This window comes from Dipodomys ordii, unplaced genomic scaffold, assembly GCF_000151885.1.
Source record: "Dipodomys ordii isolate 6190 unplaced genomic scaffold, Dord_2.0 Scaffold98, whole genome shotgun sequence".
Lineage (NCBI taxonomy): Eukaryota > Metazoa > Chordata > Mammalia > Rodentia > Heteromyidae > Dipodomys > Dipodomys ordii.
In genome coordinates this window covers 8,502,968-8,527,027 of record NW_012267314.1, presented here as the reverse complement: position 1 = coordinate 8,527,027, position 24,060 = coordinate 8,502,968, and the positions used below count along the sequence as shown (strand labels likewise).

The following is a 24,060-nucleotide window of genomic DNA, read 5'->3' as shown; positions in this document are numbered from 1 at the left end:
TCTCCCACCCCCACCCCTTCACTCCCCCCTTCTGTATCTCCCCCCCCCACAATCTACTTTTAATGACTGTTTTTTTTGTGGGTTTTTGCTTTTTAATATTATGATAAATCATTTGGATTTTCTTGAGAGTGAATAAAAGGTTCTTGTAATATCTAGCATAATGGACTGTATATTTTAATATTTTAAAAAAGTACAGTAGGGCATGAGGAGAACACAATTAAAGTATGTTGTATTAGAAATTTCATATAAATTAATTTCAAAAATCAGAATATAAGCCGGGCACTGGTGGCTCACGCCTGTAATCCTAGCTGAGATCTGAGGATCGCGGTTCAAAGCCAGCCTGGGCAGGAGGGACCATGAGACTCTTACCTCCAATAAACCACCAGAAAACTGGAAGTGGCGCTGTAGCTCAAGTGGTAGAGCGTTCGCCTTGAGCTGAAGAGCTGAGGGACAGCGCCCAGGCCCAGAGTTCAAGGCCCATGACCGACCAAAAAAAAAAATCAGAATACAAATTCACATATATACACTATATTTGTGCTACTGGGGACTGAACATGGGCACTCACACATGCTAGGCAAGTGCTATACAGACATCTGAATATAAATTTTAGCCGGTGTATTCATTATAATAATAGGAAGATTATTTGGATTGTTATAGAGTTTATTTTTTTCAGTATCTTTACTGTTTTTAGTAGTTGATGAGATTTGTAATAAAACATTTTATGCTAGATAAATGTGCATTAAAAAATCCACCAGGATGTTTATTATTATGCCCATTTCTATGTTATATAAGCAAGATTAATTTCATAATATTTCACCAAATTCAAGAAAGCTATTATTTATTGATGTTAATCTCAATATATTTATATGGGTCTGTATCATTTTCTTCATAAAATATTGCTCCTGAGGAAGTATGGTTCCCATTGTACTTACTTATTCACTAAGCATTTGCTGAGTTGCTATGATACATGGGGGTACCAGGTAAAGTGATAATTCAAACAGTTCCAGTAGACAGGAAAACATTCACTTCCTGCCACAATGATATAGATTACCATGGGTCATCTTGGTTGGGCACAGTGTCATCTTGTGAATCTAAAAGAGTGCAGGTTGAAGTACAGGAATGAGTCAGAGATATGTGATGAGAAGACCTACGCTCATTCTACCTGGCTCTGAAGGCAGAGGAAGTGGCCATGAGCCCTAGAAATATGGGGGCCATTAGAAGGTGTAAAAGGACAGAAACAGATTGACCCATACCCTACAGACATGAATGGAGAGTTTTCAGCAGTAGGAATTCAGCCTAATGGAGGCCTGTGTCTGTAGAAGAAATGGCTACTGAGCTGGTGGTGATTGGTTTCAGCAGCCATGGGATACTAATGGCCATTGCAGGGAAATCATGGGACCCTTTTGTCTGGAAGTGTTTCTGGAGTGGCGATCAGAGTTAGTCAGTTGGAAAGGAGATTAGTGGAAGCTAGGAGCAGGGAGAGGAAAGATACTTGATGTTAAAGGAATTCATGTACCAAAGCTCTGGGTGTGACAGAGACAGAGACTGCCTGGAGGATTAGTTGAGGTTCATTTTGTAGATAATCCATGAGCTTTGGGGCGAGGAGATGGTTTTTAGGAAGATAAGAAGGAATCAGATCACTCGACATGTGTGTTGAAGCAGAGGGATGATGCCCATAAGGCTTGAATGACCAAGGCAGATTGCTTTCAAGTTTCTGCAGTAGTTATGGTGGAGCCCAATCTGCTTTCATCAAAACACAAAAACAAAACACCCACCATTATACTGCAAATAGTGCCAACTAAGTAGACCTGTCTTCCTACAACAACTGCATGTTGTTCTTTGACTTTCTCCTCTGTTCTCAGCCCCTCAACATAGACTGGGATGTTAAGCATGTGCTACTGTGTCTAGCTATGGTTTAAGAAGGCTTTCACAAACTTTTCTTGACTGGGCTGTCCTTAAACCATAATTTTCCCATTTTCAGCTTCCCAAGTATCCAGGATTATAGGCATGAACCACTGGTACCCACCCAGCTGCTCGTTTTTATTTTATTTTAAACATTCCTTCAGATTTTTCTTCTTCTTCTTCGAGCCATTTAGTCACTAACTATATTAATATTTGTTCATATTGCCTTTTATTACTGTGTGTGTGTGTGTGTGTGTGTGTGTGTGTGTGCACGCGTGCATGCATACGCTAGTCCTGGGGCTTAAACTCAGGGCCTGGGTACTGTTTGTGAGCTCAAGGGTAGTACTCTACCACTTAAGCCACAACTCTACTTTTGCATCTTTGGTAGTTAATTGGCAATAAGGGTCTCACAGATTTTCCTGCCTGGGCAGGCTTTAGACCACTATCCTCAGATCTCAATCTACTGAGTAGCTCAGATTACAACATGAGCCCGGTATCCAGCTCTCTATTACCTTTTGAGTGTCGACCATTATGTTATTGACATACATACATGGAAAAGCCACTTATATGCAAACATAGGAATAAAATGTAATCATAATTATTTCAGAATGTGGAAGGGATTTTGTTGACACTTATACTTCTTTGTGAAGGATCACTCTAGACACACACTTAAATGATGCTACCAGTTAGATCCATCCAGTGAAATAACTAAGTTCCTTTGAGGCTGTGTGTTTGGGTTCTGTCTGCTGTCATTCTGTCAGTAACTGAGCCTGTCATGCCGTTTCATCCAGCATTGCTGACAGACAGAGCGCCTTGGAGGCCGAGCTGAAGACAGTGCAGGCCTCTCGCCGAGACCTAGAGAACTTCCTGAAATGGCTTCAAGAAGCAGAAACCACAGCGAATGTGCTTGCGGACGCCTCTCAGCGGGAGAACGCTCTTCAGGACAGCATCCTGGCCAGCGAGCTCAAACAGCAGCTGCAGGTGAGCGGACCCAGGAGCCCCAAGGTTGAGAGTAGGTGCTGTGATTTTCTGCGAAGGGTGAGGCTGTCTTGTGATTCTGAAATCCAGTCTTTCCTCCGGGTAACTGCTTTCTGGAAATGGGATCTATAAAATCTTTTTGCTTAATATTATATAGAGAACAAAAAATCCCACCTTGTTTTCTGGAAGAAATAATTGTTTATTTGGAGTTAGAGGCTCGATGCAATTGTGTTTTCTGTCATTTGAAGCCCTATTACAGTTAGCTTTTTATTGAATCCTAAATTATAAGGGCATTTTCCCCTCAATATGAGGTTGTTTCTTTCCCCATTTATTATAAATACTTAATATAAAAGCTTCAAATGCTATGACATAGTTTATGACCGAAGCTATTACACTGAGGTATTTTTATGTGTTTGGCTTGATAAGTATGATGGTAAATGCAGTCTGAAGTTCAGAGTTTTTTGTTGGCAAGAAATGTGCTTCTATCAAATCTTTTCCTTTAAGCAACTTTATGAGAAGTCTTATTTAGCATGTCTGAGTCTTCTTTCCACCCCCATATACCATGCCTTCATGTCTTTGAACTTTCCATTTTTATCTGGGTGGACGGATCTGTTCTGGCTTCAAGTCTAGTTCATGGCCAGTTTCAGTGGGTAGGTCTCCTTGTCTATGGTGACTTTGCATTATCCCATCCATGGGACAATTATTAGTTGGTAAGGCTGGTGAACCTAGTAGCTCTGCTGTCATTTGGTACATGTGTCCACCTGCCCCAGATGATTACGTGGATCTTCAAGGTTGGATTGTATTCTTCATGCTGTTGTCAGAGAGACCTGAGAGCAAATTCAGCCCTAACTCTTGGTGTGTGTTGAACTCTAAGCCTTGAGTCACAAGGCTTTGTGCTCTTACTTGGATTTTTCACTCAGGGCTGATGCTCTCTCTACCACTTGAGCCATACCTTCACTTTGTGTTTTTTGGTGGCTAATTATAGTAAGAGTCTCATGTACTTTCTGCTTGGGCTGGCTTAAGACCGTGATCCCCAGATCACAGCCTCCTGAGAAGCTAGGATCACAGATGTGTGCCATCGATGACCTTTCTGAATCTGTTTTTCTGAGCTCTTCTCCCTTCAGATATTCCCCAGATTCCTTTTGTTAAATAGCCAATATGAAGATTTGGGTAAAGGGTGTTTTATGCTTCTCTTTGAACTATTCTTATTCCTATAATGTCTCAAGTTTGAAATAATTTTTGTTAAAAAGTTTTTTATTTATAATATATATTTTTATTGTAAAGATACTGTACAGAGGGGTTACAGTTACATGAGCAAGGTAATGAGTTAATGAGTCCATTTCCTATCGAGCATTATTACGCCCTCCTTTATTTTTCCCCTACCATCCCTTTCCACCTCCCCAAATCCTCCCCCCCCTCAAAGTGGTAAAGTTCATTTTTAACATATTGTCTTGTATATCTCATTGTTACAATGAGTCAACCTTTATCCTTATTTCAGCTTTTTGTTAATTCCCTTCCCCTCTCCAAATTAGAAAAACGCATATACAAGATGCAGGACACCGGAATCAAATACAGTGAAAACAGGTGTTATATCATGGGGGAAGAACATACAAAAGAAACAAAAAAAATCACATAGTACATTATAAGTACATTAAAAACTGCAGCAACAAAGATAAAACTTCTGTGCACCAGTCTTGGGGTTCATTTCGCTTAGCATCATCTTATAAGGTCATATGTACATAGCTTTTGATCTTTTCTGCTTGTTCCAGACATATACTAGTTATTGCAGATATGGAAACCATGGGACCTATGTTTCTTTGGGCCTGGCTTACATCACTTAATATAATTTTTTCCAAGTCTTCCCATTTCCTAACAAATGGGGCGATGTTGTTAAAAAGTTTTTTTTTTTTTTTTTTTAAAAAAACCATTCTGGAACATGCATATGTGTAGCTTGTGTCTGTGCCTGAAGGCTCTTTCTGGGTTTTATGATTACATTCTTAAGATGAATGAAAACCTTTGTTTAGTTAACATTACTTCTTGTTTCTTATTTATTTCACACTATACTTGTGACCTGGTAGACGGCTGTGGGCAGACAAGGAGCAAATTAAAATTTTCTTTTGTCTCGGTTTTCTGTGATCTCATAAGGTTACCATTAATATTAATTAATAAATGTTCTTTGCAGTCATCTGAAGTTTTGGGGGCTATAGATAGTTCTCAATGTGATTGGATGATAGATGGAATATGTTACTTTTTTAAGAGAATTAAAGGACTCTACCTTGAGTGTCCAATGCACATAGATATTTAATTTATGTAGCACTGTTAATTTCAACAGATATTGAGGTTAGCAGTTTAGTAGGAAGCAGGTTATAGACAATGAATGAATCTAGGACTAGTACCAGCAAAATTCCAGAGTTTACTGATATTTGCTGATATTTTATCTTAGATATATTTATACCACAGTCTCAATGCTTCACCATAGTTAATGAATTTTCACACAGTAGGAGAAATAAATTTAAATAGAAATGTTTTGGACCAACCCTTCCTCTCTTCCTCCCTCCTTCCCTCTCTCCCATATTTTCTTTTTTTGGTGCTGATCCTGGGGCTTGAACTCTGGGCCTTGGGCTTTTTTTTGCTCAAGTTTATAACATTCTACAACTTGAGTCACTGCTCTATTTCTGACTTTTTAAGTAGTTAATTGAAAACAAGAGTCTCATGTATTTTCCTGCTTAGGCTGGATTGGAACTGAGATCTTCAGATCTTAGTCTCCTGAGTAGCTGAGATCATAGTTGTGAACCACAGGCACCTGGCTCATTGAGAATCTTTTAAATAAAGACAACTAAGACCAAAATTACTTGTCATAGGGCAAATACCAACAAGAAAATGGCTGCCAACTCAAATTAAAATATAATGTTTTCAGTAATGTTTCCCAGAAATAACTTCATATTACTAAGATTATCTGGGATTGTATAGGATATTAAAGACAGCATTTGCTATGAGCCCACTGAGATTTCCTTGTTTATCTTAAGCTACCTTGTACCTATGTTTGCATTGTACATGTTGGTGATTTGTACAATTTCTCATTTCTTTGTTCTTTCATTAAATGCTTGGAATTCTGAAGCATTCTGTTTTTTTTTGTGTGTGTGTTACTTTTTTTTTGTCAGTCATGGGGCTTGAACTCTGGGCTTGGGTACTGTCCCTGTGCTCTTCAGCTCAAGGTGAGTGATCTACCACTTTAGCCACAGCACCACTTCTGGTTTTCTGGTGGTTTATTGGAGATAAGAGTTGCACAGACTTTCTTGCCCAGGCTGGCTTTGAATGGTGATCCTCAGATCTCAGCCTCCTGAGTAGCTAGGATGACAGGCGTGAGCCACCGGCGCCCAGATGAAGCATTCTTTTTTAAGCATTCTATATCTTTATTTTCAGCATCAATTAGGTAGATAGACAATTGGGAGAGACTTATTCCGTGGCTGACTATTTCTGAGACAAAGGCATTTTAATTTTTCTTTAAGGTTGCATATTACTGATTCTCACTTTTTCAATGATTGCAATGGAACCTTGTTTGGAAATAGGAAGGTATATGTTGAAAAAGGGAATATATGGAAACATTTGAAATTATGAAATAAATTGGTCAGTGTTGTGCTGGTGGCATGCTGGTGGTGTATTGGTGTGTGTTGGTGGTGTGCTGGCATGGTTTGGCTATATGCCCCATGCAAGATGGAGCAGGGACCATGTGTATTGGTGATCTATTCACAGGGGTGTAGATAAAACAACTACTTAGATGACATAGTCACTGACTATTTTGCTTTATGTCTTGTGACAAGCATATGTAAGGCCACCAGGAGTCGTGATGTTTATTCTCTATTCAGTTTAAAGTGGATCATGGGCAGATTTTGACTGAGGAGAGTTTGGAAGCGCAGTGGAAGATGAAGATTTGTTTCTGGGAGTATGCTAGGCCACATGCCCTTTCTGTTAAGCATGGATGATCATATTGGATTTGTGGATTTATGTTTCATTATCCTGCCACAAGGTGGGTAGGTCTTACTCCTCCGCAGAGGGTTTTGGCAAGAGAAAAATGGATTCTTTGGAGACTTGGGAGCTGAATGGGGTAGAGTGTAGCAGGTCTTGTGTGCCCACTAAGTGTTTTATATATTAACCTGCTCTCACTAGAAAGAAGTCACAAAGAATGTTGAGCAAGAGAGAGGTGCTGAGATCTCTGCTCTGTAGGAATCTAGCTGATGACATTGTGAGGAGTGACGTACACTTGGTAAGAATGGCAGAGGGAAGGTGATTAGATGATTCTGCGGCCATATAGGTCAGAGATCATGACCGGCGACCAGGCACTGGTGGACAGTATGTGTGGATCTAATGCCCTGTTGATATGGACCCATTCAGGGCAGGGGGGAGAGGGTCAAGATTAGGGAAGATTATAGATGGTTTTAGAATCAGAATCTAGGCATACACAAGATGAAAATGTCAGGCTAGAGTTACAAGTTACTGAAGAATACGATGGGATGGATAATTTTATTTGGCTTTGATGAAATGAGGCCTTTGAGTAATAACCAGAAGGAGCTGTCTAGAAGGTTCTTGTCACTGGGTTATTATCTATATTCAGATTTGAGAATTTGGCTAAAGTTGAGAAATTAATTAATTCACTTAAATTATGTGTGTGTTTGTGCGTGGATACACATGTGTGTGTCAATATTGGGGCTTGAGCTCAGGATCTGGGCATTGTCCCTTAGTGGGTTTTTTTTTTTTTTTTCATTCAGTGCTGGTGTGCTACCATTTGTGCCATACCTCCACTTCTGGCTTTTTGGTAATTAATTGTAGATAAGTGTCTCATGTTCTTTCTGCCAGGGCCTGGTTTTGAACTCTGATTCTCTGATCTCAGCCTTCTGATTAGCTCGGATTACAAGCATGAACACCCAGTGTTTGGTTCATTTATTTATTGTTTTTGAGTGAAGGCCTATTATTGGCTTGCTCACCGGTTTATTAATTTACATGCATTCATCTTAACTCTCATGGTCACATTCTAGGACATGAATATAATTGTAATTATGTTTTTAAACTGAAGTTTTGCATGGTAGCAGTACCAGTTGATTGAGTTGCTCTGATTATTTCCTGGGTAACATTCTGAGTCCCCAGGGTCTTTCTGGGTGATAGGCTAAGTGCTTCCTGACTCTGCTCTGTCACAGGTTGTATGCTAGGATTATTTACAGCATTATCCCCTAGGACTGCTTTTATCCCAGTGGTCAGCTGGGAGTTCCACAGCTGCAGGTATTTGTAGTTTGCTTCAGATGTTCCAGCTGTGCACCCAGGGCTGTGTTTGAGGTGTGTGTGTGTGTGGGGGGGGATTATCTGTTTCTCAGGAAGATTACCTGTAGGTTCTGGAATGGGAATGACATCACTTGTACATCCCTAATCCAGTGATTGGTAACTAAATGCTTCAAAGTCCAAGAAAGGTTTGATCGTGGATTGGATGCCAAAAGAGGAAAATTCCACACCAGGACACTTTGTTCTATAGGCAGAATTATTAAAAAGATACGATAGAAGTTACCCACAGGCTCTGTGTATAGTGTAGGAAGCAGAAGTGAATTTTGTGATTCGACCTGAGTCCCATGCTTGAGGATGTGTCATGACAGATAGGCAACAAATAATTCTTTTTTTAAAAAAAAAGCAAGTCTGATCCTGAGCATTTTGGAATAGGAAATATTCAGCATGTCACTTTATACTTTTATGATGCGTTATTGGCTATAAATTATGGCTAGCATTTTGTAAATTACTGGTTTTAGTATTGCCACAAAGTTGTGCAACTCTGGTTGTGCACCACTACAGTCAACTTAGAACTTTTCTATACTTTAAAAATCTGTTGTCTTGCTGGGTGCTAGTCGCTCATGCCTGTGTCCTCCATATGCAAGAGTCTGAGATCTGAGGATTACAGTTCAAAGCCATCCCAGGCAGGAAACTCCGGGAGACTCTTGCTTCCATTAACAATCAGAAAGCCAGAAGTGGAGCTAAGGCTAAAGTGGGAGAGTGCCAACCTTGAACAGAAAAGCTCAGGGACGGTGCCCAGAGTCCTGAGTTCAAGTCCCAGTAAGGCACACACACACAGACAATCACACAGACACACATCATCATCATCATCATCACCATCGTTGTCATCGTCATCATCATCATTAATTCCCCATTCCTCATCCATAGTCCTTCTATCCTAAATAATCACTAACCTGTTTCTGTCTGTTTAACAACTTAAATGTTTTGGAATGTGTTGATGGGCTCTGTGTTCTACATTGCTCTTTCTTAGCTACATTATACTCTTCACTTCACCAGAAGGAGGCAGTATAGATTCTCAGTAGAGAACTGTAGGAGACTACACATAAGCAGAAGTCTGCAAAATGCGTCTTAATGAACCCAGCCCAGTAGCACTCACAGATGGGACTTTCAGTCATGAATACCTGAAGGACTGGGTGACAGGTGAAGTAAAAGAAGAAAAAGAAATCCTTGCCAATCCTGCATTTCTTTTAGAGAAGTGTAGCATTGGACAGAGGTATAACTGCATCATTAGCCAGGTTATTAGGTTGACTAGGACCTTGATATTGAGAAACATCTGGGTTCTATTTCTGACGCTGCCCTTTGACCCCACCATTTAATCAACCTGAGTTTTTCTGCTCATCTACTGTCACTTTCCCCCATATGATAATGTCATGGCAGTACCAACAGTGCCTCGAATATGTACATAAACTCCAAAGTTCTGGGCTGCCTCTTTATGTAATTATAGCCTTATATTTTCTCTTCATAAAATGAAAACAGTTTTATAGCAAATAAAATGAGATCTTGTAGATACTGTCTCGGGGTAATGTGGGAATTTGGAATGTTTTATGTTCAGTGGCAGAATTTTCTTTTTATTCACTATGCCATTTAATTAGAAGAGCCCTCACCTGCTCCATTTCGTAAGGCTTTCCTTGTGGGCAGGCACACAGGAGTCCAGGGGATAGATTTGCACGGAGGGGAACATATATCAAGCTACATACCCCTTCCTCCCCCAGGAAGAGGGCTTGCTGTGTTTTGTTTCAAATATTTTGTTCTGAGACTTGGCTGGAAGTGATTGAACAGCACTTAATGTATGGGTTACATTCATTAGAATGGGCTTCCCTTCTCTTTCTCCAGATTTCGCTCAGGATCTATTCTTCAGTCGCACCACAAGCACAGCCAGTTCTGCATTCAGTCGGGCAGAGCAGGCATCCCTCTTTTAGTGTGTGTGTGTGGGGGGGGTGTTGCCACACTGTGTCCTCTCCGGTGTGCACGGTGACGGTGGCGATGTGCTTTCTCTCTGTTCCCAGGGGCCGTCTGCTTTGTCTGTGCAGCTTTAATGTTTCACTTAATATCCTCTGGCTACGGAGCGCGCTCCTCCCCAGAAGCCGGCAAGCTCTTGGCTGCTGGACAATTTGCTTCATTTCTGGCCACGCTGGGCTAAGGAAGTCCTGGCTGTGAACATCTGCGGGGGGTCTGTCTGGGTGGCATTTGTCTGTGCTTTTTTTTTTTTTTTAAATTGAGAAGAAGTTGAAGGAATACTAGCCTTCCTTTTCCCCCTCCCTAGAATCTAAACCCCTGGATCTTTTCAAATGCATTTCTGGAAAAGAGCATGCTCAGAGAACTGGCAAATCATTGTCCAGTGACCGGGTGGAAATGATCGGAGCTGTTCATTTATAATGCAAATTCTGAGGTGTCTTCAGAAGTGTGGTAAACTTAAAATGATGGCTGTAGTGAGAACGTCTCTGCAGAAAGTTGTGGTTTTGTTGCATCGTTTACAGAGGATGGCAGTTTCTTCTCCTCGCTATCAGAAGCTCTGTAAGGTAACGGAGGGATTTGGACTAAGGAGCTGGGGATGGCTGACAATTCTACTGTTTTTCCTAGCTTCTGAAAAACTCATCTTTCTGGTTCTTACCAAAGACTGAAAGGATTCCCTTCCTTCGTCACAGATCGTAAAAGCTGTTGAAGTGCATTGCTTAATGACATTTGGTTTAAGTCCTGTTCTCGTGCCTAGTTTATGTTGCAATTGACACAACCCTGTCTTCTGAGACAGGCTAGTGAACTGTTTGGGGAAAATACAACAAAACTAGCTTTGTTAAAGACCTGTTACCCCTGTGGTACCTTGCAGGGTCTTCATATTGACCTGCACATTAATCCTATGCAAATGTTCGTGAGAGTAAAAGAAGAATTTAAGATGATCTTTCAGTTTAAAGAAATGGTTCATCTTACTTTAAAAGGTTTTTTAAATAGTTATTTTAATCAAGAAAATTAAGGCACATTAAAAACAACAGGCTTTGCCCTAACCATAAACATCCCGTCAATTCTTGTAAGTCTTCCTCTCTTGCAATTCAACTTGAAGGACTTAATTTGATTTGGACAGGGTTAGGTAGACTTTCGGTTGACAACTTGTGTGACACTTGGACATTTCTAATACGTCAGAGATCCTAAACATAAGCCATGAACTACTTCCTCCTTTATTTTACAGTTAACTGCTGTTTTTTGTTTGTTTTTGTAATTGTCATTTGTAATTGTAGCTATATATTATTCATATGCTCATACTATCTTAATACTTACTGGGAAAGGAGGGATTTGATGTAACAGGAAGGATTATGACAAGAATGTTAGAGCAGTTTTTAGACCACTGCAGGATGGAATAGCTACTGTGTTTTATTCCATCCTTCCTTCCTGTCTGTTTCAACATTAATCTCCAGAATGTATCTTGTTGCTGGGATGGCTGGCCAAACTCACTGCTTGGAAAACAGCCTCTAGAACAGTAATGTTTTTCTGATGACACATCTACCTAGATGCATGCTTGGCTTGTGTCGGGGGAGAAACAATATTCTATTAACTTGATCATATGATACTATAATTTCTTAAAGTTTGGCCAGTTAAATGTATTTCTATCTGGACACTCATTTTACTTGAAAAGTTTAGGGTGATACGTTAACCCACTAGGACATTCTTTGCAGTGGTATCTAGTTAATTAAAACATAACACTTACTCATTTAGTTCTAAAAGTTTTGAAACTATTTATTTCTGTGTGTGTGTGGTGGGGCACTTTGATTCACTTTGAAGAATAAATGTATTGTCACTAATGATCTTTTTTTCATGAGAATGTAGTTTTGATAATAGAGAAGCTAATTCACTAATACATATTATTTTATTATTTTCAACTATCAAAAAGTATGGACTGATGAAACATTCTTTTCAATAGCTGGGTCTATTTTTCTAATTGATTTGTAATTGAGTACTTCCACAAAAACAGGGCTTTAAAAAATCAAGTCATGTGACCAAGATATTAAATTAGTTTTAGATAAGAGTCAGAAGTTAAATACAGAGAAAGATACTGTTTATTATTAAACCCTGTACAAGTGAAGTTACTTAAATCATTGGATACATTAATTCCCATCAGAAGTCTTCTTTGGGAAGACTTTTTTTTTGATGTATAATTTTTAAAGATGCCAGTAAAATATAAATATGTAGAATAAATATTAATTTTACTTTTAGGGGAATTGTCTTATTTGCAACTGATATATAATCTATATATCCCTTTCATGTATGCAAAAAATTAACCACTACCCAGAAAGTACAAGGAGAAATACACAATTCCAGAGCTTTCCAGCAGGTGTCAATGTAAGGCAGTGATATATGAGGTACTGGGTAAAGCAGTGAGACCCCAGGTTAGGAAGTACCACGATTACTATAAAATAAACAAGCTGGTAACAGGTGCATGTTATTTGCCTGGTTACATTTAAAAAACTCATTGTAGTTATCTCACTGTATTCATATGATTCAAATGAAAATTTTTGCAGAATTAAATAGGAATTACATTTTAATTCCTAGCAGTCCAGTGTGTGGTACATAGAGGATTAGATGGAGTTGATATTTATTTAAGACTCTGAAAACTTCCTTTCCTTTAAATCGTGAAGTCTGTCATGGATTTATCTTGTACCATAGTCCATTCCATGCTGCAAATTTAATTACCTCCGAAGGAAATGCTACACATTTCAGTGTTTTATCATACAGATGTCTAGGCTGCCTGTGATAAATTCATTCCCCAAATGAAATGGATGAGAGTAATTGTATAATCTCAGAGAAACTTGAAAAATTTTAAATTCACATTGGCATTCCAAAGTGTTTGTTAATATTTGCATCCCCTTTCTATTTCTCTCTTGTCTTTCTTTTTATATATCCTGTGGCATTATCACATTTTTTTCCTCATCTGTTTTTGCTTATTCTCATACTTCTCATTGACTGTCAGAAAACACCTTGAAGTGTTATGCGGTGGGCAATGTATGCAGAAATGCTTGTTCCGTGTTTGTTTTCCCCTGTATTTCAAGGAGAGGGAGGGGAAGGAAGAAGAAGAGGCACTGAGGAAATTCACAGATCTCTTGAGTTAAAACTGATTCTATTTCAACCTATGTATACATTCATATGTATTTTTGCCTTTAAAATATTTCTTGTTCATAAAATTGGGGCAAGAAACTGAAGCCTAAGTTTTGCTTAGGTGGTGATATAATTAGCAGCACGGAGATTGCCATGATGACCTGGACTCACCCCATGCTTGATGCTAATTTTTCTTGATTTAGTTTTACTTCCTTGATTCCTTTAAGCTAGGAATGATTCTAAACTTTACATTTTCTTCTACTAGAGCACGGTAAAAATCAAAGCTAAATGTAAGTGATTTAAAAGCTATTTATTTTAATTAGTTTTTATTATGTGATTATTTGGGGGTATTTTATATGATCATATCTTTGGATTAAATCTGATTGAGTTGGTGTTGCATCACACAAGAATTTTATAGGCCCTTTATTTTGCCTAGTGCAAATTTTCATAAAATACTTAATAATTAAAGATGTGATAAAAAGTTATTTACAAAGAAGGTTAGGATATGAGTCACTATAGTAAAAGGAGAAAATGAAAAAATAAGTTGCTTTCTAAATTGAGATCTACAGGATGTAAGCATTTTAAATAAAGTTTTAAGAATTTTTCATATGTATGTGAATTATTCTAACTTAAATAATTTTGACTCTATAATCTTGGTAGATCATGTCATCCCATAATTATGGAAACATACTTTAAACATCTCTATATATTCACTTAAAACATGCACAGATGCTGTGATTACATTGTATATTAAACAAGAGTCCAGTTATGTTCTTGTACCCCAGGCATGATTATTTCTATGTGATACACCCACTCCATTTGGGGTGGTTGTGGTTTGTATACCTTGGATGAAGCTGTGGTGTTTCCTGGTTTGGCTTTCTGGAGACTCAGCTTTCAGGATGCTAGTGGTCTTGAAGTTATTTCTGTGAACTCTGTCTCCCATGATAGCAGAAATTCTGCTGCTGAGTCCTATGGGAGATAGGGGCTAGAAGATTCTGCCAAGGAAAGCAGGGTGACCAGTGATGTTTATAGAAAGCTGTGTTTATATGCATGCGTGCATGTATGTGTGTATGTGTACATATGTACCTATGTTTTAATGTGTGTGGACCACATAAAGTAAGTGGAAGCTTGTAGAATCAAGAGGATGATAGTGTAGGACTCCAAAACACATCAACCTTTCAACACACTTCTAGATGACGTTCACCTAACATTTGCAAACTGTATGTAGAATTTAAGGTTCCTTTTAGGTTGGGTATGTTTATTTATTTATTTTTTAACATGCCAAATGAATTACTTTTGAACAGTGTGACTTTACAGTTTTTATGCTCTGCACATTCCTTATCTGTTTTTTTTTTTTAATGTAAAGGGCCCTGCTATTAAACAATCAAAATCCTCCAGTATCTCAGAGCAGTAGAGCTTTGTCATGAATGTGGAGATGTTTTAAGGCCAACAGTCAGATTCTTTGAACGATCATATCACACTGGTATATTTGAGTCATCAAAAGGATCAGACCTGTAGCCTTTCTACTTGATAACCTAAAGAATTGTTTTATCTTGGTTTTCTACACAACTGTTGCTTTGGTGAGCTCTGAAAATTTGCAAGGAGTGAGAGACTTCGTGGGTTAAAAAATGGTATGTGCAGAAGAATTCCTTCCTCCAGCTCTTTCCACTGAGGGCTTGTGGTGTGCTGCAGAGCTGTGTGAAGACATGGGGCAGATTGCGTTCTCTGTTCCCACTCCATTTCTGTATTTCCTACCCCAGCCAGGCTCACAGATAAAATGAGATAATAACATCCACAGAGAGGATGTTATCACAGATAACATCCAAAGAGAATCTGTTCATCCTACCTGTTACCATCCTACCTACCATCCTAAAAGCAGCAATACTACTTTGGATGGCTCCTGACTTCTCTAACAGCTTCCAAAGTCAGTGAAGATATCAAAATGCTGTTTAAAATGCTACATTAGTTCTTTGTTAATGAGAAAATTCCTACTGTCAATGACTTTTACCTAAATGCGAATGAATCAGTGATTGCCATGTCCTTCAATAACACCATTATTAAATAATAGTTAATTAATTTATTTAATGAAATAATATGTAACTTATTAATGAATTTAATAATACTTAAATGATAACACTTAAATAGCAATGATTAAATAATACTTTAAAATAATTAAATAATATTTACCCTTAAATCATGCCTATAATCTTAGCTACTCAGGAGGGTGAGATTTGAAGTGCTTGGTTTTTACTTTCAGTCTGTGAGACTCTTAACCACAAAAATCTGGAATTGGAGCTGTGGTTCAAATAGTGGAGCACTAGCCTTGTGCAGAAGAAACATAGGGATGGCACCTAGGCCCTAAGTTCAAACCCTGGGGCAGACACACACACACACACACACACATACACACACACACACACACACACACACATACACACACACACACACACACACACACAGAGGATCATCTGTTTATTCCTAAAATATACTAGCATCATTCTTCTAAGATTATATTTGTGGTGTGTGTGTGTGTGTGTGTGTGTGTGTGTGCGTGCGTGCGTGCGTGCGTGCGTGCGTGTGTGTGTGTGTGCGTGTGTATGAGAGGGGGAGGGAGAGGAAGAAGAAGAGAGGGAGAGAGAGTCTGGAGAGCAATATGGATGCAGTTAAAGGGACGCCTTTATTTTTGGAAATTTCAAATGGGAATTGCCAAGTTGTAGATACTGCTAGATTTTAAATGTACAGACATTAGCTATTCTCTCTTACTGTGAACTGAGCACTACCAGTTTCTCTTGAGTATAGTTGGTACTTAGAACATTAGATGCCATTGTAGCTTTCTCATTTTTCACAAAGTTTATTAATTTCTGGGCAAGGTAAATAAGTCCAAATAATTGGAACTGGAAAAGATATGAATTACATATAAGGGTTTTCTTCTTCTAGTTTGTTCAATTCTGTGGAATTCTAAAAGATTAATTTATAACCATGTTCCCTCATAAAAGCAGACAGTGCCTTTTACAGCTTAATAAATAAGATGCTGGTGTGAAAGTATGACTTGGTGAAACTTGAACAGAATTTTGTAAAAACATCCAGTGAAGATGGTATTGAATTTTCACAAGAGGCAAGTATTTTGCTTTGGTGTTGAGAGACTTTATTGCAGCAAAGAGTAAGCTATCATGATGGGAAATAATAAGATTTTATTTTAGTTCATAGTGTTTTGGAATTTAATGTGTTCTCCTATACATTAGATCATTAATATGATGTTGGTACAATTATATTATTTTTTAACTTTAAAAGATATGTGGCAAAGAAATTCTTGTCATTCCAAATTAAAAACTGGAGAAAGAGTGAGGCGCTGTGGCTCACTCTTGTAATCTTAGCTTCTCAGGAGGCTGAGATCTGAGGATGGTTTGAAGCCAGCCTGGGCAGGAAACTCTGTGAGACTCTTATCTGGAATTAAACACCAAAAAGCTGAAAGTGGGGTTGTGGCTTAAAATGGTAGAGTACTAGCCTTGAGCAAAAGAGTTCAGGGACAGGACCCCATGCCCTGAGTTCAAGCCCCATAACTGAAAACAAAACAAAACAACAAAAATTAGAGAAAGAGCTTTCATAATTCAGCAGGTAAAGGACATTATCCTCCCCTAGTAGAGGGCCCTACGTGTATGAAGACCTGGCTTTATTTCTGATTCCAGATCCAATTTCTGTCCCTATTTAATTTTAGTAGTTTTAGGAACTATATTATATACAATGAGCCACGCACTATGAACAGCAAAGAAAGCAATATCACTTTATTAAGTAGTAGATACCGTCTTGTTCTGAATTATCTCCATGTGCTTTTCATTGTTGAAAGCAATTTAACCTAGACTTCCATGAGCGTTGGAACCCAAAACACATAAGGAAATGCTGGATATCATCTAATTGATCCATTTCATTGTGTAGCTTTTGTACAGTGGATATTTTATTGTTGACAGTTTGGGAGTGGCTACATACTTGTTTTCTTCAGAAGTTTAAACAATGAAATGTGGTCTTTTCAAAACTATTTTGAGCCGGGTGCTGGTGGCTCATGCCTGTAATCCTAGCTACTCAGGAGGCTGAGATCTGAGGATCGCGGTTCAAAGCCAGTCCGTGCAGGAGAGACCATGAGACTCCTATCTCCAAAAAACCACCAGAAAACCGGAAGTGGCGCTGTAGCTCAAGTGGTAGAGTGCTCGCCTTGAGCTGAAGAGCTGAGGGTCAGCGCCCAGGCCCAGAGTTCAAGCCCCACGGCCGACCAAAAAAAAAAAAAAAAATATTTTGATGTCAACTTCTGGCTCTATAAATTTAAGAGAAAAAGATTTTGTGTTCAAGCTTATATATTGGATAGTTTTTTAAAAATGGAATCATTTTTCAGCTTTGTAAAAAGGATGGATTGGCTCATTTTAATGCAAATTCATATAGTTGGTTCTGGTTTTCCATTTATAATTTAGTTTGGTTTGACTCTCAGTACCACAGTTTTAAGTTTTGTATTCATTGAAACTAATTCTCCATACCCAGCATAGGTTTTTTTTTTTTGTAATACATTTTTTATTGTAAAAATACTGTACAGAAGGGTTACAGTTACATGAGCAAGATAATGAGTACATTTCCTATCAAGCATTGTTACCGCCTCCTTTGTTTTCTCCTACCCTCCTTTCCCTCCCAGCTCCACAACTACACTCCCCCTCTCCTCCCTCTCCCTGCCTAAATTGTAAAGTTCCTTTTTCAACATATTGTTTTCTACATCTCATTGTTACAATGGATCAACCTGTATCCCTATTTAAGCATTTTGTTTTTTCCCTTCCCTTCCTCAAGCTAGAGAAGTATATATACAAGATGCAGGGCACCGACATCAAATACAGTGAAAATGGGTTACACCATGGGGGAACACACAAAAAAACAAAAAAAAAATCACATGGTCCATTATAAATACGTTAGGAACAATAACAAGAAAGAAAAAAAAACCCTTGTGTCCCTAGCTTGGGGTTCATTTTCCTTACCATCATCTTAGCTGACCGTTTCTGCTTGTCCCAGATGTATGCTAGATATTGCAAATAAGGAAAATGGTAGGACCTATGGGCCTGGCTTACTTCACTTAATGTAATTTTTTTCCCCAAGTCTTCCATTTCCTAACAAATGGGGTGATGTCATTCTTTCTGATGGAGGCACAGAATTCCATTGTGTGTGTGTGTATATATATATCACATTTTCTTGATCCCTTCATCTACTGAGAACCCTATTACATTGTTGGTGGGAGTGTAAACTTGTTCAACCACTTTGGAAAGCAGTATGGAGGTTCCTCAAAAGACTCCACATAGAGTTCCCCTATGACCCAGCAATCCCACTTTTGGGCATTTACCCAAATGATCACAAACAAGACCATACTAAAGCTACCAGCACAAATATGTTTATGGCAGCATTATTTACCATAGCTAAGATATGGAACCAACCCAGATGCCCCAGCCTACGTTTTTATTTGTGCTGTTGATGGAGCTTGAACTGTGGGCTTGGGCACTGTTCCTGAGCTTTTGTGCTCAAGGCTAGCACTCTACCACTTGAGCCACAGCTCTACTTCTGTTTTTTTTCTTTCTTTCTTTTTTTTTTTTTGGTTCTTAATTGGAGAGTCTCATGGATTTTCCTGATTGGGCTGGCTTTGAACTGTGATTCTCAGATCTCAGCCTCCTGAGTAGCTAGGATTATAGGTATAAAGCCACCTGCCCCTGGCTCTCAGTGTAGTATTTCTCATTGTCTTTAAAAGGACATAATGGCTTTTAAAAAATAAATGAAAGAGAATTTTTCAAATTTCTTCTTTGTGCCTTGTTTGTGTTGGGGGAGGAGTATATTAGAATTTAACGCTGGGCCTCATGTTCTTTCTTAGCTTTTCTTCTCAAGGTTGGCATTCTACCACTGGAATCATACCTCTGACATTTTCTTGGGTAATTGAACCTAATAGTCTCTTAGATTTGTCTTCCCTGGCTGGCTTCAAGCCATGATCCTCAGATCTTGGCCAGGGTGCCTTTCTTTTAACTCAGTTGAGACACATGTGGCTCATATGTATCAGATATAAACATATCTGTGAGTGACATGTTGTCTTCATAAAATAAAGAGGGTCACATGAGATGTTCTGAAGAATTTTTTTTTTTTTTTAAGACACTGTGATTATTTAGCACAGTCTGGCCTCAAATTCAGTCTCCTCGAGCCTCTGACTCCCTCTCTGGGATCACAGACCTGATTTTTTTTTAATTTTTTTTTTAATTAAAAAATTATTTTTGTTGGCCTGAACTCTGGGCCTGGGCACTGTCCCTCAGCTTTTCAGCTCAAAGCTAGCGCCCTACCACTTGAGCCACAGCGCCACTTCCGGCTTTTTCTGCATATGTGGTGCTGAGGAATCGAACCCAGGGTTTCATGCATGCAAGGCAAGCGCTCTACCACTGATCCACCATCCCAGCCCTGATTTTCTTTTTAATTAGCAAAAAAAATCATTGTATATATTTATGCAGAACTTTACTGATTGAGGGAGTTCATGCTAAGTCTGGAATCAGAACTGTGCATTCTCATAATCCTGGCTCTGTCCCTTGTAATGTCCCTTGATGTATCGTGTAATTTACCTCTGTCTCAACTCCCTTTTTAGAAAGTAAGATTGGAATTAGTCTCTTTCATTGCCGGTAATATCTCAAACCTTCTCACATGGATGTACCGAACAGCCTAATATCTCTTGGATGTGGCAGTGTTATCTGCATTCTAATTATGTCCCTGGAATTTAGCAGACTAACTCTCAGGATCTGAGATGCAGCCTGGGCCATCCAAACCCTCCTGAGGGGTGTTGTTTTCTCTGTTTCCAATGTCCTTTACAGAAGTGGAATCAAAATCTTCCCTTGACAGATGGGCTGTGAAACCACCTATGCATGCGCATTCCTCTAATTAACAGTACTCTTCTAGGTTTTTCCATTAGGCTCCTACATTTTACCTAAAAGTCTGGATTTACTCACAATGAAACTGATAAGATGCTGACTTCAGTGGCACTCCAACCACACCCCAGCTCAGAAGTTTTACTTTTAAGGATAAGCATTAACAAGAGTTAAAGAGGTAGAAGATAAGGGAACTTGTTTGGGTTGGAAACGCGATCTGACACTGTATTTAAGACAAATCTGCTCCCTGCAAGCGAAGGGGCTGGCATAACTGGTTAGTATGGAAGAAGTGACAAGTCATTTGTTATTTTGCTCTCTTCTGGGTTTACCCATCCTTTAAATCCGATACATCACGAATTCCTTTCTCTTGTCAATCAAGCGTTCCTGGACTGTAACATTAATACTATAAATAAAATCTGGTTGAAGGGCTTCTCCATAATTTACTCAAGCTATCAAATCTGGTTAGAGGAGTAGATTGTTGCCAATAGTCTCCTGATAAATAACTCTGTAGTGAATATCCTCATGAATCACTGAGTACATCCTGATTATTTTTAGGATGTAATTTAGGAATAGAAAATTATGGTACCAGAAGTACCAGCACATCGAAAGGCTTTTGGTGCATATTGGAAATTTCCCTCTTGTAAGGAAGATTACCTGTACCTGTGTACCTGCTCATTATTGTCTAAATGCTGAATTTTTTTTAGTACCTTCACAGATGGTAAGAAATATCCATTGAAAGTATTTTCTGAAGTTGTTAGATGAAAATGTAACCCTGCTAATAGAATGTAACTAATACCTAGGCAGGCGAAAGGATTTGCCTAGGTATGAGACCAAATAGTCTATCCCAGAAACGTCTGGATTCCAAATGCCAAGGTCCTGATATGACAGTATCTGAAATAAGATGTGACAAATATAGTATAAAAGAAGTAAAAGTTGTTTGAACATACAAGAAAGGATAGCAAATTGTGACTTGAAGATAACAAAGACCCGTTCAGAGAAAAGGAAGTCTCTAATAGGAATCTCAAAGATGGCATGAAGTGCAGAGAATTCTGGGACTTCCAACTGAACAAGCAAAGACATGGTACCCGAAAGACTGTTCATTACATTCAAAGAAGATCAGGTACCTGTCCTTCAGAAATGATGAACATTTTTTTCCTTTTGATTGTAAGACTACATATGCCAAATACATCTGACTTTTGACCGTTCAGAACGTAGTCCATATTTAAGGGGAAAATATTTGTGAACATCAGGGAAACTCAAGCCCAGATAGCATTCTAAAGCTGAAATTGCTTGATGTTTGCCTTTGAACTGCGGGTGTAATTCTTAATACCTTGTGGAACTTTTCAAATATGTACTACCTCATTTAAAGCTGCCCGAAGTCCCACAGACAAGTGGCACTTTATACTTAAGCTTCCAAAGGATGCATTACTGTAGAGTGTTCCACTCCATGTTATGTAGACTTTTTTTTTTTTTTTTGGGTCCGGTCGTGGGGCCCGAACTCTGGGCCTGGGTGCTGTCCCTCAGCTTCTCAGCTCAAGGCTAGCGCTCTACCACTTGAGCCACAAGGCCACTTGTGGCTTTTTTCTTTTTGCTTATGTAGTGAGGAATCAAACCCAGGGCCTCATGTATGCAAGGCAAGCGCTCTACCACTGAGCCAACTTCCCAGCCCAGACTTTTTTTTTAAAATAGATTTTATATATAACTTTGCCTACAATTATTCTTAACTATTTCTCTTTAACTGTCTGAATTGCTAGCTTCTTGAGTTTGGGACTGTATCTTGTTTTAAGAGTATCCCTTCAACAGAACCATTATTTGTAAACATTATATAAACAACCCAAATTTTAGCTTTTACTCCAATTTGTAATGGTATTATAGCAGAATTGTTATATCTATTTATCATCTAATTATTATCACTACTACTACTACTACTACTAGTACTACTACTACTACTACTTGTGGCACTTGGATTTGAACTAAGGGCCTCAGCTTGCTCAGCTTGTTTATTTGGCCTTCTGCCACTTAAGCATGCCTTCTCTTTGACTTTTTTACTGGTTATTTTAGAGATGAGTCTCATGGACTTCTCTGCCCGGGTTTATCTCAAAGCACAGTTCTTTGGGTCTCCGCCTTTCAAGTAGCTAGAATTATAAGTATAAGCTACTGGCACCAGCTTGCAATATACTTTGGTTCCAGTTTTTTATTTTAAGATACATTTATTGAGATGCAATTTACATGCAAGATAATTTACTTTTTAAGTATGGAAAAATCCATGGTTTTTAAAAAAGCATATTTATGCAGGGTTGCGCAACCATTACGATCTAATTTTAGAATATTTTTGTTGCCTCTCACAAAAGAGCCATGAGATCCCACTCTGCTTTCTTCCATTTCCTTCTCCCTGCCTTAGGCTACCACTAATTCTCTTTGTTTTCTTCTTTTTATAGTATATTAAGAGGAAGATTTTGATTCTACAGTATGAGGTACAAATCATGGAAAAATCATTCTCATCTATTGTGGTAAATTTCTTCCTTAGTTTAAGAGAATTGGATAATTTTGAGTTTCAGTTATTAATGACAGATAGAATGGCTCAGGTATAATGAGTCAGAAGCCTTACTGAACTATAGACTTTATTTTCCATACTGATTATTTAAAGTGCTGTTAAAAAAATATAATGGGAAGAATGCTGAATTTGGAATCTGAAGACCTACACTTGCCTACCTGACTTGCTCTTTGATTCTGTGTGCTGTGCACAGAGTAAATTAACCTTCAATTTCTCCCTGGGCAATTTGAAGAATATGCTTTCTATAACTTTAGAGATATCCATGGGTGAATTCTGTGTAGGAATTGGTTGTGCAGAACTAGTGTACTATTGACATAGAACGATCCGTTTTTGCTAACTTCACTTTCTGTAAGCAAACAAAGACAGTGCTTGTCTGTGGAGGCTTTTCACAGTTCACCCAGTGCAGGCACATTTTTTTGGAAACAGTGAAGATCGTGCTAACTGAAACTTGTGTTTGTGTTAACTCAGGCAGCAGAATGCTGATACTACATACTTCATGGCTTTCTGCAGGGCAGGCTTGCTTCATTCTCTCTTTCCTGAGGCACACTGCAGCCTCCATATTAAGGTACATTCTCTGCCAGTAAAAACCAGGCTGGTTTTTCCAAACAACTTAGGCTCAAATTGGGGCTACGTGAATGAGATCACATCTTCAGCGGAGGGCTAATGGCCCCAGAGGCGAAAATATCTAGTCAAAGGAGATGTTCTCAAATCTTCATTCAATCCTAAATTAGGGCAGCTATGGTTCAAGTCTGTGCATTCATGATCTTAGATGCTGGCAAACACGCTTAACACTTGGGAAAGCTGGATGAAGATTTTTCCTTCAATTTTAATCAGAATTAAACATTCTAGTACTTCTCCAGTGCTTTTTGCATAATATCTATGTTGAGAGGGAGGCTTTGAGAGGCACCAGAGAACCTGAATTAGCGGCCATGGTGGCTGAGTGCTGTTTTGCATTCATTCTTGAAGCATAGCTCACATTACTTCAGTACATAGCCTGCCATTGTGGAAGATGTTGGCTGGCAGGGCCAACGGTTAAGGAAGACAAGCAGGTCTTCTTTGAGAAGTAATTGCTTCTAATGGAAACCGAATGACCTGTTATGCTTATTTCTAAAAGCTGCAAAGTTTGATTGGAAGCCACAAAAAGGTTTCAGAAACTATGTAACAGTGACCAAAACTTCAGGCAGTCACATGGTGTTGAGAATCAATAGTTCGTTAGAAAATGTAATGATTCAGGAGTTTACTTGCTATCATCCTTGCTTTACAAGCTGGAGTGCTTTCTAGATGAGCAGGTGCCGG

General features: G+C 38.7%; 1 protein-coding gene across 1 annotated transcript in view; it reads left to right on the top strand.

Annotated features, from left to right (window-relative positions):
• Nucleotides 1–24,060, top strand: part of Utrn (utrophin) — a 425,608-nt gene that overhangs the window by 211,756 nt on the left and 189,792 nt on the right. Inside the window, exon 49 of the mRNA XM_013026944.1 lies at nucleotides 2,694–2,883. Within this exon, the coding sequence (XP_012882398.1) occupies nucleotides 2,694–2,883 (190 nt within the window). The remainder of the gene's footprint in view (nucleotides 1–2,693; nucleotides 2,884–24,060) is intronic.